The sequence below is a fragment of the Dermochelys coriacea genome, chromosome 10 (assembly GCF_009764565.3).
Source record: "Dermochelys coriacea isolate rDerCor1 chromosome 10, rDerCor1.pri.v4, whole genome shotgun sequence".
NCBI lineage: Eukaryota > Metazoa > Chordata > Testudines > Dermochelyidae > Dermochelys > Dermochelys coriacea.
In genome coordinates this window covers 63,888,238-63,905,699 of record NC_050077.1, presented here as the reverse complement: position 1 = coordinate 63,905,699, position 17,462 = coordinate 63,888,238, and the positions used below count along the sequence as shown (strand labels likewise).

At 40.8% G+C, this 17,462-nt stretch overlaps 2 protein-coding genes across 7 annotated transcripts in view; one reads left to right on the top strand and one right to left on the bottom strand.

Moving 5' to 3' along the window:
• The window catches only part of DMXL2 (Dmx like 2), a 116,715-nt gene extending 112,990 nt beyond the window's left edge, over window positions 1–3,725 (top strand). For all 3 annotated transcript variants that reach the window (XM_038418704.2, XM_043493263.1, XM_038418703.2), the window contains 2 exons: window positions 1,014–1,231; window positions 2,250–3,725. In XM_038418704.2, the coding sequence (XP_038274632.1) occupies window positions 1,014–1,231; window positions 2,250–2,459 (428 nt within the window). In that variant the 3' untranslated portion in view covers window positions 2,460–3,725. The remainder of the gene's footprint in view (window positions 1–1,013; window positions 1,232–2,249) is intronic.
• GLDN (gliomedin) overlaps window positions 1–17,462 on the bottom strand; it is a 71,280-nt gene that overhangs the window by 12,568 nt on the left and 41,250 nt on the right. For 3 of the 4 annotated variants that reach the window (XM_043493265.1, XM_038418707.2, XM_038418708.2), the window contains 4 exons: window positions 15,753–15,836; window positions 15,535–15,660; window positions 14,210–14,360; window positions 5,138–8,074 (listed from right to left, as the gene is read on the bottom strand). In XM_043493265.1, coding sequence (XP_043349200.1) covers window positions 7,615–8,074; window positions 14,210–14,360; window positions 15,535–15,660; window positions 15,753–15,836 — 821 coding nt within the window. In that variant the 3' untranslated portion in view covers window positions 5,138–7,614. Of the gene's footprint in view, window positions 1–5,137; window positions 8,075–14,209; window positions 14,361–15,534; window positions 15,661–15,752; window positions 15,837–17,462 lie in introns of those variants that run through there. The other variant, XR_006274535.1, reaches the window with a different exon arrangement.

Genomic DNA, 17,462 nt, shown 5'->3' with positions numbered 1-17,462 from the left:
TATGGTGAGTGCCATATAGAGTGCTTAGCCACCTGCCAGCCATCTTAACCCAGGCTGGGTCCAAGTTTAGAAAGGAATTATGTTATTGGCTGCCAGACATTGTAGAGTCAGTCTTCTGGTGCCACATTAGTAAGCCAGCTCTGATTGCGAAGGACAGCTCTGAGTATTGTGCTCATAGACGCATCTTGGAATACCATGAAGTATTACTGAGTGTATTAGTACAACAAAGCAAATCTAATTTAGCATTTGTGTTTAACCCTGTGTTTTTTTAAGATATTTTTGTTTCATGAATGTATTTGCCTCAGTCGAGTACTTTCATCTTTTACTTCAACTCAGATTTGAACTTGCTTTAATTTTCTTGTCTTAAAACAATTAAGTATGCATGTAGCTAGTAATCACTGCTTTTGCTCAAGCAACTAGATATGCAAGTTATAGGCAAATTTTTTATACATATTTAAAATATGGGCTGTAAAATGTAGTTAGTTTCTGTACAATGTCACAGAAGTACTGGATCTCAGTTTTAAGAGAAAATGAATGAAGCAGAGGTCCTGTGGAGAAAATAGCATTTGATCACATAACTGAAGATTATCATAATGCATACACACAAAATGGCCGAATTAAGTTTGCACAACTTTTTAGTGTTTTCTAATTGAGTGCTCAACTTTACAACTTTCATATTTTTATTAGTTTAATGTAATTTAACGTACAGTATGAATTTTATATTTTCTCAATTTTTATAATTTCAACCAGGGATGAGTGTTTAAACTATAAATCAAAATTAACTGATTAAAGGAATAGAATCCATCTCACTCTTAGTTCTGCTGGATCTGCAGCTCTAAGTGTAAACAGTAATATAGAAAAGTTTGTCATTCATGTAGCAGATATGACTATATACCCACACACTCAAAAGGAGCATATCTGTAGAGTAAAAAACTGCCAGTCACCTTTCAGAATAGAACTGTACTTTAAAATTGAAGACTACAGATCTGTAACAATCTTACAATGTTTCTCAGCCTTCACTTGTCATGATCATGGTGCCACAGTGCTTCAATATGCACCTAAGCAGCAACTGTTGATTTCTGGAGGCAGAAAAGGGTGCATCTGCATCTTTGACATCAGACAGAGACAAATCCTGCATACCTTCCAAGCGCATGACTCTGCTATTAAGGCTCTTTCGCTAGATCCTTCTGAAGAATACTTTGCAACAGGCTCAGCAGAAGGTAACATGAAGGTAAGATTATTGAACTGGCTGAATTTTTATATGAATTTTACATGGAGAAAGCACAGTGCATTATGCTGTTTTATCTTAATTTATTACTGTCTTCCTTTCTGAATATGTTCTTGTTTTCCTTTGGATTTCTTTTTCCTGCAACAGTGCTATAGTAATTGTTAAAATAAACAGCCAGTTGATCTATAGGGTAGTCACAGTAGCTGTACAACGTCAAATTCTAAATAAGAATAACTAGTTGTATTGGGGTAGTGCCTAGGAACTCCAATCGTGGGCCAGTACCCAATTCTGCTTAGACACTGCAAAAAGCACACTCCCTGTCCCACAGTGTTTGCAATCTGAATACAAGAGGAAAGACAATAGGTGAACGCAACAGAGAGAGCACGCAGAAGCTTTGCCTTAGCTAAACCATGCTATAGAGGTGCAGTATGTTTTATAGTCAGATAAGAGAACCCCTGCCTCCTAATGGCCTAAACCTACATCACTGACCTTGAGGACTCTCCACACTTTGCAGAACTGGGTCCCAAAGTCAGAAACTCATTATGCACCAGTGTTAATGAAATTTGAGCCAGATTCTGTGCTCCTATTCTAGCAGAGGGGAATTCTTCGCTGGCATAAAAGCAGTTTGTATGCCAGACACCTCTCCCATCTCCACCCCAATCATATGGGATAAATCAGAAGTGGGGGCATAGGGTGGGGCATGCAGGTAACAGAGAAGGCCAGGATGAGGTGGAGGGGAGCTCAGCTTCACTACATGAATTCACAGCTGGTGTATGGTCACTTAAGAGACTGTGAACAGCTGTCATTCATTAAAGCAGCCCCTAGGCTGCTCTAATTTATGCCAGTTAAAAGAGCATCTTGAGAATCCTGGAGCTATACAACTTCCTCTCTGACCATCCATATTTTCTCTCCCTTCTTCTGTGCTGAATGGATTTTGATGCAGGAAAGGTTTTGATCCAGATTCTCAATAGAAAGGGCACATTTTAACCGCATTCTGTCTTGTCTCATTCTCTTAATATAGATCTGGGGACTCTCAGACTACGGGTTAATTCATTCCTTTAAAAACGAACATGCCAAACAGTCCATATTCAGAAATATTGGTGCTGGAGTCATGCAGATTGAAACTGTGCAAGACAATCGCATCTTCTCCTGTGGAGCAGATGGCACACTGAAAATGAGAGTTCTACCTAATGCTTTCAACATCCCTGCAGGCATTTTTCACGATCTGTAGATTTATGCTGTTTAGGCCTGTTTTCTATACAGTTCCGTTAAATAGCTACAATGCAGTAATATGCATTAATGAAAGGAATTATCGTACATTGCTTTCAGAGCAATTACTGCAGCATTAAATACTATATGAAACACAAAAAAGACTGACTTTTAAAGCAGGGTTCTTGAGCACTGCATACATAGATTGGTGGGAATGGAAATGCATGTTGTGCATTGTAAAAAAACAAAGAATAAAACCTATTAAAGTCATAGGTAGGTTAGTGCTCAACCTACCGCAGGCCTCCTTTGTAAGTATATTACACAGATTCTAACAGTAGCCGCAGACATACACAAGCACCGTGGCAAAATAAAGTTAATAAGCAGTGTGTAATGTGATTCAGGTTTTATTTTTCTTTCAGTTCTTGCCCCTGATTGAAGCATGTCTACAATCACTCATTTAAAAAATAGCCTGTTGTAATGAAGGGTATTCAGAGTATGGAAGAATTTGTAGGCCAGGAAAGTAACAGATGCAAAAGCTGTGGAAAAAATGTACTATGAGACTCGTATCATTTTATGCTGATATTTTTACCAGGTAGTATTAATACACAGTTGATACTATACATTGCACATGAACATGTTTTTAAAATGCAATGTTTTCTTTATTTGCACATTACTTTTTCTTTGATGGCTGTTTTATATTTTGGAGATCTGCCTTTACATTAGAAATGTAATGTGAACATTAAATGTTTGTAGTGAAGAGAAACATGTTTTTAGTTAGCTTTTAGTTTTGAAACTCTTATATTTGTCCAGGAAAAACAAAGACTTGCTTAAATGAAGCTATAAAAGAGAATACCAATGTAACATACAATGCCACATTTCAGATAAATGTCAGGCTTTATGTGGCCAGCTAATAAATAGTTGATAAAACTGGTAATTTAAGTTATTACCACAGCATATTATATAAACTATGCAGAGTTCAGTATTGGTTGCTGTAATATACTAGTCGCTGTTGTCATATTTAGATGTATTTTCTGTGTAAACAAAAACCATGATCTTAATGAGATATTGGAATGTATGTCTGTGTATTTAAATGTTAAGTAGTTGTCCTACTTCTTCAATGAGAATTTTGGTGTCTGTGCAGCAATGTAAAATATAATGGGATAAAATGCACCTTTCTCCAAAGGGGATTTTAATTGCAGGTTGTGAAGTATGGATATGAAAGAAAAAGGAAGTGTTATTTCTTAGTTTTACCTTTGTAAGTTAAATAAATTCCTTTTATTTCATGGAACAGGTTAGTTCCTATGCAGTCTTTTGTCTTGCACTTAGACTTGTTGAAACTTCAGTATCATGATTGTATCTGTAGTCATCATTAGAGCTAAAATTGTCATTGGCAAGAAAATTTTTGCCATCAGACTTCCTTTTGTGTTTCGCTGCTCCCAAGGGGCACAAGATTAACAGAACTGAAGTTCACTTTCTACAGCACAGGTAGCTGTACTACACTCTCTTCTTGCATCATCCTGCCAGTATGGTTCCGGTCACTTGGGTGAATTCATTCTCCTTCCTGCTTGTTCAGTCCTTGAGCTCTCTGATAAGGTTGCCCACAATGGTGTCCATTTGATGGAAACAGTAATTGGTCTGAGACCCACTAGTTCATTTGACATGCCTCAGATCAGAAAAGTTTCCCTTTCCAGCCTGCATTAAATTTGTCCTAAAGCTGAATTTCCTAATCCTACTGCTATTTTCCCTAGCCAGTGTCTCCTCAGTCAGTTTTTTAAATTACAGTAGTACTGGTAATAAATCGCAGCTCTAAAATGTGAAATTTAAAACAAGTATTTTATGTAGTCAAAATGAGCAAAACAAAAACGTTCTAAATTATTTGTAGTGTAACAGCCTAAAGCTAAATTAAGTAGATTCAGTATATGAGATTTTTTAATATATTGAACTTGCAACTTGAGGAGGATGTTGCTCACAAAAATGAATTAAAATATAGTGCAGCAAATGACAATGATATTAAATGCTTCTGATATTGTTACTGGCAGCAGTTCCTGCTTCATCTAACCATTGCATATTTTGAAAAGATTTTATATAATTCAAAGCAGGTTAGTTACATATCCAGGCACTTGTTACACACAACACTTTCAAATGATATCAAAGCATCTGACTTCAACTTACAATCATCAGAAAATAAAACTTCAGGTGGAAATGCATCCTTAGTACACCTATTTTGTTTTCATTACCTATGGTTTAGTGATTATGTTCACAGCAAATACACTGAGCAACCTTCCCATTAAGATCACACTTTGTTGGGTTGGAGGGGGGAAATGTTATATGCAAGATCCCCCACGCTTTGTCTGGATAATTATTTTTACTATGGTTATGTGAAGAACTTTCAGCTGAAACCCATAAAGACAAAGGAACTTTGAGTTCAGAAGTTTAACAGATATATATTAGTCTTCATTCAGAAAGATTAAAATGTGCTTTAAACTATAGAGATCTGTTCCTCTCTCCATTTGGGATCAGTCATTGATGCAGTTAAGGAGGAAGCATAGTGGTAGCTATGCTAATATAATAGATTAGAAACAGGAGAAGAATGTACTTGTATGGAATTGAGATAGCCAGCAATTCATTGGGCGTTATTCGTGAGTAGAAATGCTCATTACTCTACCCACTTGTATTTATTTTTTATGCTCCCTTTTTTAAAAAAAAAAAATTGTTTACATAGTCACAATTCAATTCTTAAATACAGGAGTACACAGAGAAAACAAGTACTCCAACTACACTGCCCTTCACTCTAGTTCACCTTTACCTTGGAAGTCTTTGGTGGGGTCCAACTGTGGTCAGTGAGCTCTGGCCTCCTCAAGCTCCTGAAACAGCTTCCAACAGCTTGAGGTGGTGAAAAATAACCAACAAAAAAAACAGAAGACTGCCCTCCTGTCCTTTTATAAACTACCAGTCTCCTGTGTCATGTGACTACCTGATCACTCTCAACAGGTGAGCATAGACCTCTACCAGGTGATGCCCCTGATAAACTAACTTCTGACAGAAGTCAGCCTTTTGTCTAGGATCCTCCTATTTGACAAGAGAACTATCAAGATTTAACACCTGTACATTGTTAGCCCTGTGCTACTTCCAAGCCCGCTTTGGAAAACATGGTTGTAAAAGGACATCAGAGAAAGAAAGCAACCCACCCCCACATTCAAAATGGTGTCTGCAGGCTGATACAAACAGATGTTCATAATTTCAACAGAATTAATTTGTTGTCCACAGAAAATTTCCCCAAATCATCACAGAAAGCAGTTGCAAATAAATACCCTACCTTTTTCTATAGAGAGTAAGATATATTGTAGATGGCACATCACTATTTTGTGACAACTCTAAATATATGAGTGATACTGAGAACATAACCCATCTAACAATGGTCCTTTGCCTGGTGTTTAATTTGAAAGGTTGGTGCTAACTTCTTTTCAGTGTGTGGGAGTTGAGATGGGCAGAGGCAAATTGCTAGTGAAGGTCACCTGTCTGTGCAGGTGGCTGCATTGATGGGGGAGGTTTCCATCCTGTAATGCATTTTAGGCCAAATTCTCAGTTTAACATAGTTTAGATCTGATAATCATATTCAATGTGCTTTTCTTTTTTTTAATGATAGATGCTCTAGCAGCTGGCCTGGGAACAGTTGATTTGTTTTTCAGCTTGTAAAGATACCAATGGATCTGAAGTTAATTAAATTCCTTCACACAGTGCTGCCAAACACATGGAAATTGAAACTCTGGCTTATTAACCTTAACCACAAAGGCCTGATTCGCCTCTGCCTTGCACTGTCATTTATACCCATTTAAAAGTGTGTGTTAAATACTGCCATTCTAATGTGGTAACATATTACACCCACTTTGCACAAGTGTGACTACATGACTATGCAGGGCTCAAGCCAGTGACTAATCGGGCTCAAGCAATAGGAACTGGAGCAGAGTTTCAAACATAGCAATTTAAACAAAAAGCTACGTAGTCTAGTTTCTAGTAGTCAAACTACTAAATACATTATTCTTCAAGGCCAAACAAACTTAATCCCTTCCAGCCTGTAAAATGTCATTTTTCCTAGTGATCAAGATCAAAAGTTCCTGCTATATTTTCTATAGCTGCAACTATCATTTATTTGAACGCAATCCAAGACTAAAGTCAAGCAGGACAACCAATTTCATCATCAAGCAGTTTGACCAGTATATTCATTCACTGTCATTCAAAGTTTTAGGTTGTTGATTTTTTTTTTTTTTGCAATATGCTAATCCAACAGTACAGTCTTCATTTGTCACTAGGAGTTTTGTGTAAATTTGGGCCAAATTTGTTGGAAGCATAGTAGGGCAAGTTACACGTCCATAAAATGGTGAGAAAGATGAGGTAAGATCAAGATAAGCAATCAAAAAAATGTTAAATAAAAGGAGCTTCACCTGCCCTGACTACATTTCCTGTTGTAGCACCTCCTCCTACAGAGTACCTAAGTTCACATTTCACTAGCCATCATTTACATCACCTCTCTATTTGCTTTTTGGTTATTCAGTAGTTAGCCAGATTTGTCAAATTTCAGGATGCTTGCTTTTTTCTATTTTTTTTTTCTATTTTGACTTATAAATATGGAATGAGTTTTTAATAAACTATTACTTTGGTCTTTACGGTATTTACTTTACTACAAAAATTACTGTTCCTGATCATTTTAATCACTGTACATCAATTTTTAAAAAAATATCGCAACTAAACAAAATTCAGAGTTGAAGCAAAATATTAAATGCAATTGATACAAAGAAGCTTATTTGTACTAAACTATAATCACTGACTAGAAGATAATTGCAGACAGTAATTGCAAATTAAGAGTAAAAACAGACCCTGCTGAACATAGTATTGTAGACTAATCAGTATACAGTAGATATAATTATGAGCTGTATGGTAGGGAAAAAAGAAAAATAAGTTTCTAACACACAGCTCTTTCTCTATAAAGCCAAGAACTGCCTAAATATATTTAAATGACACAAAGGGGTCTGGTCTCCCCTTTATGCACACACAAACAACCACTAACCTTCAATAGAAAATATGTGTGTATACTAAAGGGAGGAGATGTATAAGATATAGCTTTAAATAACCTACTTAGCCCAATATGGCCAGCATGATGTATCATTTTAAAATAGCATTCAGCTGTCAAAATGTACAGGGTATTGCATTAAATAGCCATTCTCCCATGTATACAAGTCTCTATCTCTTAGACTATATGAAAGCATAGCAAGAACAGATTGTGCCAATCTTAACTCAAAGCTTGCATCTATTTGCTTGTCTCTCAACAAATCAAAAGCAAAAGTTACCCTCATATCCTTAGTATCAGTAACATATAGCACTCCACATGCTATGAATGCATTGCCAGCTTTGGACTTGGGGTATGTAGTGTTGATATGTTGAACGACTGAAAATGTGTCTTCGTCAACATGTGCTACAATGATATTTTCATCAATAATTGAGGCATAGATAATCCAAAGACCCTTTTCATCCACTGCCACGTTGAAGTACGTCTTGGAGTTAGAAAAGAGGTAGTGGCGACCATTGTGTAAGGCATTTTCAATTGTCAGGGTTCTGAATGATGCTGTATGAAGCTCAAATCTGAAAGAAACAAAATAAATATTTAAGATGCTGGTTTAAGAATTTGCTTTTCATACATACATAATTTGGGTAAATTCTTAGTAATGAAGATGTCTCTCGGGAAGAACTGCCTTTACTTTATAATTTTTTAAAAACAGGACAAAACCTTTGTTCAAAGTGTTTAGGATTTCCTGACAAATAATCATGTGTGCTCATGTCACACTGCTTGTGCTTGCTAGGGAAAAAGCATCTTCTCTGAGTTTAAATAAATACCATGATAATCCTATCAAAACAGTCAATAATCCTTCATCTGTCTTCCCTGGATAGATGTCTGGAGAGAGCATCGTAACAAACCGGCACCCAACACTCCCATCTCTTCCTTTAGATTTGTGCCCTGTAAGCTGCCACCCCCAGTTCTGGTTTGGTATCTCACCTTTTCTGGGGGAGGTGAATATGATGGTCAAAGTGAGTCAACTAGACCTAGCGCCAGATTTTGAGAAGCCTAAGGTGCCTCTGAAAAGCCCAATAGGCTTCTAAAGACCATTAAAATCTGGCTCCAAATACCCAATGAATGAGTCTCTAGCTATCTAGGCTTTAAACCATCACCATAATAACTAAGCAGCTTACAAATATCCAGGCTCTCAGGGCTATATTCAAAAAAGGGATTTTGATATCTGAGATCAAAATTTAGATCCTCAAAACCCAGGTGCCACCTAGCCCTATAGGCATCTAAAATCCCTAAGCACCTACATTTCCACTGGTGGTCATGCACAAAGCCACTGAAGTTCTGGTGCTGCCAATCACCTCAATGCCTAAATCTCAGTGGGATTCACAAACTAGATGTTCCCTACCTAGCTCACCTGTGATAATTCAGTAGGTGTTTCCAGAAGCTGACTAAAAGAATGCCTACCAGATTGCATGAGGAGGTGCCCCTCCCCACCCTTGTGCCCAACAGCCCGATGGTTCACACACTCACCCAGGTTGCAGGAGACCTGGTTTCAAATGCCCACTCTGCCAGATTCAGAGCAATGATCTCCAGGTCTCCTACCTCCCAGGTGAATGCCCTAGGTTATAAAGTCACTCATTCCTCTGTTGGCCCAATGAAGATTTAAGTATTTCATTCAAAATGGAACAGCTTCAATGAGGAACTCCCCCCCACCCTCACATACACACTGAATACCCTGTAGTCCGCTGCTTAGTGGGACATCTGGGAGACCACTGAAGTGTTAGAGAGGCAGAACCACCATCTCCTTCTTTTGTGAGAAAAGACTGACCTGAGCTCGGTTCATGACTGAATCCCAAGTGGAGGGAGGTGACTCACTCCGGCCCAGAGATAGGCACCTAACTCCCTCTGAGGGCAGGGGTCAACCCCCACCCCTCTCCTTGGCATTTCCTACTGGCTACTTAGGCAGCTCCTCTCTCATCGTGCTGGCTTCTGTAAACCTGATTCTTAGGCCTCTCCGCATGCATTGTACAGGGAGCCTGGGCGCCTAACTCAGGGCCAAGGATTCCACTAGGTGGCAAGGTGCCTAAAGCTAGGACAGGGGTGGCCAACCTGTGGCTCCGGAGCCACATGCAGCTCTTCAGAAGATAATATGCAGCTCCCTGTATAGGCACCGACTCTGGGGCTTGAGCTACAGGTGCCAGCTTTCCAATGTGCTGGGGGGTGTTCACTGCTCAACCCCTGGCTCTGCTCCCACTCCTCCCCTTCCCACCCCGTCCCCTGAGACTGCCATGCCCTTGCTCCTTCCCTGCCCCCCAGAGCCTCCTGCATGCCACAAAACAGCTGATCAGGAGGTGTGGGGAGAGAGGGGGAGGCACTGATTGGTGGGACTGCCAGGAGTGGGAGGTGCTGGGAGTGGGTGGAGGGAGCTGGTGGGGGGCTGCTGACATATTACTGTGGCTCTATGGCAATGTACATTGGTAAATTCTGGCTCCTTCTCAGGCTCAGGTTGGCCGCCCCTGAGCTAGGGCATTGCTATGCTGAGCCTTAGTTCTCTTTGTGGATCTAGCCCTACTTTCTCCTTCTCACAGTGCGGAGAAAATTGGTAGTAGTAGTGAGAGTGTGATCATTGAGGGGAAGCTTGGCTGAGGGCTGTGTGAGATTGGCAGTCATTCTAAGGTACTCTGGGAGCAAGTTCCACACTTTTGGACCATCTACTAGGATAGTAGGCGCAAAGAAAATATCCATAAATTCAAAAAAAAAATAATCATGGTGGGTTTCACTATATTTAGCCTATGAAATCTTCTCTCAACACTAAGAGGAGGTCAGTCAACTATGGGGAGGAATGGGTTTGCAGAAGGAATGAAATGATGGTTCCATTTTTCAAGCTCCTTGCAAGTAACACTGGGAGAAACAGCAAACCGAAGAGAAGAGGAAATTTTGTGCAGTCATCTGGTTTTGTGCTGAGGAGGAACTTGAGCAAGATAATGTCATCAAGCACAGTGGGCTGAGTTTGGACCAGTTCACCTAGTCGTATAACTCCACAACATGTTAATTGATCACAAATACTTCTAAAAGCCATTCAAATTTCAAATAAAAACATCCTGCCAACATTCTGACCTCACACTGGCCTCCATCAAGGCAGCCTGAATGTCTCGTCTGAAATATAAAAGTGTTTTTATTCCTTGAAACTCCTAGATGATAAGAATGAAAATCTGAGAACAACAGCACTCAGCAAGCTACTTAATGCAAGTTTCTCTGCTAGTTCAAGACAGTAATCAGTTACTATTCAGGCATATTTTTAGTTTGTATATAACCACTGAATGATGCAGTGTTTTGAAGAGTATAGAAAGAACGCACTTTATTCTTTGGATTAATAAATTCACATAATAGGAGAATGTCTGGTGGGCTGGTTATTACCTAAGACAGCCATCCACCAAGTCTCCCAAGACACAGGAGGAAAGCACATTCAACAGAAGAACCTGCAGCAGATCCATGAGCTCTAAAGAAAAGAAGTAGGCCCATCAGTAAGGCTAAGATTTACTCCTGGGTATTTTTAGCAAAAGTTGTGGACAGGTCACTGGCAATAAACAAAAATTCATGGCCTATGTCCTGTCCATGACTTGTACTAAAAATACCCCTGACTAAATCTTAGGTGCTCTGGGGGGTTCTGGGGCACTAGTGCTGCTCCGGGGTGGAGGTGCCCTGGGTGCCGCTGCTGCTTGAGGGAGCGGGGGGGGGGCAACCTGGACCACCACTGCTGTTCCAGGACTGCTGCTCTGGGGCAGTACCGGGACCACTGCTGCTCCGACGGCCCTCGGGGCCAGCTGCCTGGGGCTGCCCAACAGCGGCCAATGCGGCTGGCCCCGGGGCCATCGGAACAGCAGCCACTGTGGCTGGCCTGGGGGCCGCCCCAGTTGCTCAGGCGGCCCTGGGGTCAGCTGTGCTGACCTCCGCATAAGTCATGGAGGTCCTGGAAAATCACGGAATCTGTGACCTTCCTGACAGACTTGCAGTCTTACCCATTAGTAACAAAGGCAGCTCAGCCTACAACTTGCATTATAGTCAACAAAATCCTGGAAGGAACAAAGATATTTCCTAGGGCGGATGGGTGTTGGCAACACCAATAAGAAAATGTTATTTACTGCATGCTGATCCTAAGAAAAGCAGAACTGGTCAGATGATTCCCCTCTGCTCCTGAAAGCAGAGGACATAGACTCATAGACTTTAAGATCAGAAGCGACCATCATGATCATCCAGCTTGATCTCCACATTGCAGGCCACAGAACCTCACCCACCCAGCATGTCGATCTGCAGTGCCTCCACAGCACCTCCTTGCTCCACCAATGTGAGAGCTCCACAGAGCAACAGCTTCATGGCAGGAGAGGGCTTCACTGATGCTGAGCCAGTCAACATCACCTTACTCTTCTCATCTGTGTAAACAGCCTTACCCCTGGGGGAGCATGGAAGGGGACAGGCCTGTACGGGGATAGGCCCCGGGAAGCGCAGCTCTTGCAGGAGTTGTGTATCCATACAGGGCTAGAGGAGATACAAAGCATATGAAAGCAGCCAACCTCTACTGATCTAAGATGCATGTATTCTGCAGGGCAGGAGCCTTTCCTGCCTCCTACCTGCCCACCACCCACACAGCATTATGAAGGATAACCTAAGCTTGGTCCTTGTTGGGAGTGATCTACTCTAGAGTTACCAAATATAACCAAGATAGTTCCTTCACTCACCACCACTACCAGCTGCTTTGGGTATTGTATAGTGCACTATTTCACTAGCGTGAGAGAAGGAAGATCAAGCTGAAGATCTTTTCTGGAATGAAGCACATGAGAAAGGGACAAAACATTCTCATTAGAGGAGATCTGCCCCTGGAAAAGGCTGCCAGAGGAGATGAGACAAATCCAGAGTCTGATAACTTTTGGAAATGCTGCAAAACCTTGTTCTTTGATAAAGTTTTTCCAACAAAGCAACATCCGCAACTTCCCCCAGCCGGCGCCCCCTACACTGAGTCCTTCACATAAAACAACTATAACCCCCCACAAGTAGAACTTTCTATAACCCAAAAGGGAGAAGAGCTAGAGACTCTATGAAGTCCACTGAAGACTTTGCCAATCTATTCTGCATGGAAGTAGAATTTCTGCCTGAGGTACTAATAACTGAAAAGTGCGGTTGACAATAGAAAGGCCATCTCTTAGCAATAGGTACCCTATCATATTACATTGTCAAGATAAGTCGAGGTGGTTCAGGTAACAAAGTCTGAGAACATTTAAGGTGCAAGGAACTGGAAGCGTCTCTGGCAGAACAAACAATGTGTGATCGCAGCAACCAGCTCACAATCTTTTCTCACTGCATCCCTTTGATTAGGTGCCAGAGATACACACCTGCCTGGGGAGAAACTTCAAAATACAATGGTATTTTTGGCTCAGATCTCAGAGACTCAGCCAGAAAGTTGAAAGCAGTTGGAATCTTTAACTTGTCCTTGAAGTCCATTTGCTTGGCTCTTCCCACAAGGCTGAATTTTGTTTTTGATTAGCACTGTCTGCCCGATTCCTCAGTAAAAACTAACAAGACACAGATGTGGTGGCAGGTTCAGACCTAGCAGAGGTGGGGTGGGAAAGCCATAGCAACTTTCTAATTATGTGCAATCACATTGTGAAGTCGACACTCTACAAGGGAGCCTGCGGGCTCACCATGTTGCCTTGTAATCACCTACCACCTGAGTACTGGTACATGGCAGTCCATGCTCAGCACAAGTTAGAGACCACTACTAACAGCACTAGCATGTGACTGAGCTACTGCACTGCCATGCATACGTGCCAACTCAACAAGAAGGCCTGGCATGCCAAGAAGCTCCTGTGCCAAAGGCAAGTTGCACTGTGTCCTACATTTCATAATTACGTGACGTGATTAACATGATCCGGGGGGTATCTAAAACAACAGACGATCAAGACAGTGGGCTGAACTTTCTCGGGGCCAGCTGAGTGGGAAGGGGAGGCTCTAAGCCACCTGTCCACCTCCCCCAGTCATGGGGCTTAACCAGTCCCTAGCATTAGGTAGGGCTTCCATATGAGTGCTCTAATTTACACTGCTTTGAGACCTTTTTGCACCGCTGAAGCAGCTGGGCTTGCCCCTGGATGAAGATCTAGCTAGCTCAAAATAGTTAATGTTTGTAAAGACTGATTCATTTCCTTGCTTTCTTTCTCACATGCTTTTTCTGTGCCCTAATCCCACCATTAGACCTCCACTCCCCAGTTAGAGCCTCATTAACTTCAATGGGATTCTACCCAGGGCAGGGGTCCAACTGCAGGATCAGGGCCTAAATTTGTCAGAACAATACAAGTTATAAGAGCCTGTTGACAACTGATTCTCCTGTCACACATTGTGGGCTCCACCTCTGAATTTGGTGGCCATTTCTAGTAGCAGCTAATGGAGAACTAGTTAGCCATTGAGTTAGATACCACTATCCATTCACCTACCCTTCCTATCCACCCTCTCTTTCCACCCATAATCCCAAAAGAAACCCAAAGATACTACAGAATATGTAGACACAGAGAACAGAGTGTATTACCAAAAATGTTGGGGGGTTTCCCACTGAAGTTCATCTTTGCCCTTTTAATCTCCATTCACGTTCCCTGTTCTCATTATTTCTTGTGCCTTCCAACCAGGGGAACGAAAAGCTGCCATCAGGCTAATCTTTGACTTACTTCACAATGATACTGGTTCCTCCTTTTTGATAGTATAGACAGTTGTTATATATCACATGGCCACATCCATAAAAGATCCCCGGGAGGCTAATGATCCTGTAGCTGTCATTCAGCAATGCATTTGCATTCTCATATTCTTTTATGAAGTTTCCTTAGAGGAGGGAAAACATGAAAGAAAACCAGCCAGTTGGTTTACTGAACTATCTGACATCTCTACTCTCATCCAGATACAATTCTATCAGAATCAAGTTCCTGCCAGTCATAGCCACAGTTTTAACATTTCTCAGAGTGCTGGACCACAAAAACCCAGAGACAAAGCTCCATCTAAGACCAAATTATTGTGTTTATTATTCAATGTTTGTATTGTGGAAGCATCTGGATTCTCCAGCAGTGGACTGGGACCCAGGTCACCCAGAATCCAGCCTGTTCTCTCTCTTTTTTTTCCCCCAATTTTTTTAAACCCTTAAACTTGTGAGCTACAATTTAGGAAACTGAAGTCACAGGGAAATGGTAGGATTCATGTAAAAATGAACAAAAATAAGACACATTAAAATTAGGGTTGGTTGAAAACTTTCCCTTGAAACTATTTTGACAGAAAATTGGATTTTTCAAATGAAGGAATATTTTTGCAAAACATGTCTGCTTTTCACAATTTTTTGAAATTATTTTTTTGGTCAAAGTCCAAAAGCAGTTCAGCTGAAAAATGTTTGGTTTTCAGCCAAAATTTTTCCTCTTTCCACTGAAAAGTCAAAATTTTCCAAAGAAACTCCCTTCCACATTTTCCAAGCAGTGCTAGCGAATACCTTTTCTGAGGCTACAATAGGTGTGTCCAGATATATTATGAAAGCAGATGAAGTTTTCAAATAAATGTGATCGAGACCTGGGAAAATTGAGGCCTCCCTCCACTCACATTGATTCAAGTTTGTTGCTATTCTTCCAGAACTCTTCTGATGGCTAAGGCAGGGTCACATGACCCTGTGAGCCAAGGTAGGGAAGTCATAGGAGAAAGTCATTGATGCTGTGGCACATTTAAGGCACAAAGGCCTTTTAAAAGATTATAATAAAAAATTAGTAGGCACACAACGAGGACTGTTCCAGATCTAATTTATAAGAAGAAAAAATTATACTACTTGGGTTTAAAAATAACCGCCACTGTGCAGTACTGCTCCTGGCTTTTCAACCTATGGGGCAAGAGACCTGCCCACTAAAGCTCACTTTCACTCATTACAGGTTTTTACACACTATATTTCTAAAAATACTGATTTGGCTGAAAAAAGGAAAAAAGCAATATAGGAGCAATCTATCCACAATTATACCCATGGTACCTGAAAAATGCATCGTAAGCCAAATTCGTTCATCACTTCTATTTGCAGGTTCCCTCATCCATGTTCCAAATGTTTGCTGTATCTTACCCATCTCAGTGGGACTTCCTATTGATTTAATGACGCATTCTAATAGCAAAGAGAAAATAAATTTGCATCACCCCCAACCTCCGCAAGTAAACAGTAGACTTTAACAATGCATCATGTTTATAATAAGTTACCAGCTTTTTTTGGGTGGTACCCATTGGTTTTCTCATCCGCTTTTCCTTCGAGAGTGTCATCGTTTGGTATGGCACATGTCTCACCTAAAATTGGGGGACAGAAAACAAAACCTTTGAATAGGTTTGACAGATCTGGGGCACATTGTCAGTTGGTGTAAACTGCTCCACTGAAGTGCATGGACTGTGACAATTTATACCAGCTGAGGATCTGCCCCTGTGTTTCTTGTGAGCCTCACATAAGATTTCTTACAAGCAAAAAAAAAAAAAAAGTGTGGAATATGAAATACAGATCATTCAGTTTAATACTTATCCACCTCCATTTGTCACTAGTTAAGGCTGTGTCAAAATTGAGAATTGCAATTTTATAAAGTTGGCTATAAAGATAAGTTTGGGGATAATAACACTAGCATATGCTGTGTGGCTTCCATGTTTATCACACTTTAAAACAATAATTCTTGCTTTCTTTAAGCTAAACATGTCGATTAACCAAATTAAAATACTTTTTGCACTTGTCAAATAAATCCTTACATTTAAAAATACACATAAGTGGCTAGTAATGCATCCAATAATAAGACAGGCATAGAGGCCAGAGATGGGGAAAGTCTTCCTCCCCACTATTTCAATATAAAAAGCAATTCTGTTCACACATACGCCCTTCCACAGATTTCAATCTGCTCCAGTATGGCATATTGTCCCTAGGTGTATGTGTGCAAAGCTGCAGCCAGAGCCTTATGCTTCCACAGTTCTCATACCTGATGCAGCAACATTTTATATGCAGTCTCTCCCTTTTACAAATGAGAAAGTCTTCCTCAAACCTTCGTGGGAGCAAGAAGTCAGACGGCTTGTCTGCACTGTGCTTTAGTCCACATCAGAGGGGTGTAAATTTTAGTCCATGCTAGCATGTCATGCACTAACTGGTCCATGTGGACCCTACTGATGCACACTGAAAGTTCACTTGGCACCTTAGAGACTAACAAATTTATTAGAGCATAAGCTTTCGTGAGCTACAGCTCACTTCATGCATCCGATGAAGTGAGCTGTAGCTCACGAAAGCTTATGCTCTAATAAATTTGTTAGTCTCTAAGGTGCCACGGGTACTCCTTTTCTTTTTGCGAATACAGACTAACACGGCTGCTACTCTGAAACCTGAAAGTTCACTAATGCACACTAACATAGTTAGTGGTTGAAACAGGACTACATTATCACACACAAGGGAACTTTTAGTAGATGCCAGAATTGTCTACATGGGACAGTTTGAGTGCATCACACTAGTGCAGACTAATATTTACATCTCTTTGGGGCAGACTAAAGCATCTTAATCTTAAAGCACCATGTAGACAAACCCAAAGAGAGCCCCAAACTCTGTTCCTCCACATGGAATTACATCTTGCTGAAATTAGGTTAGTGTCATGAGAAGCAGCACAATATCGTGGACTGAGCACAGGACTGGAGCTACGAATCCATGAATTCTAATCCTGTTTCTGCCCTTGGCTCACTCGATGGCCTTGCCTAAGTTATTTGGCTTCTCTATAACTGTCCCCAGATGAAGCAGTAATGCTGGCACAAGACAGAAAGTGGTGGAAAGATTTCATTCACACCCATTGTCTCTGCTGAGCTGATAGACGAGAATCAAAGAATAAGATAATGGTCTCCACCTTATCTACCTCATAGGGATGTAACGTGTTTGTGGAGTATTTTGAAGCTGTACAC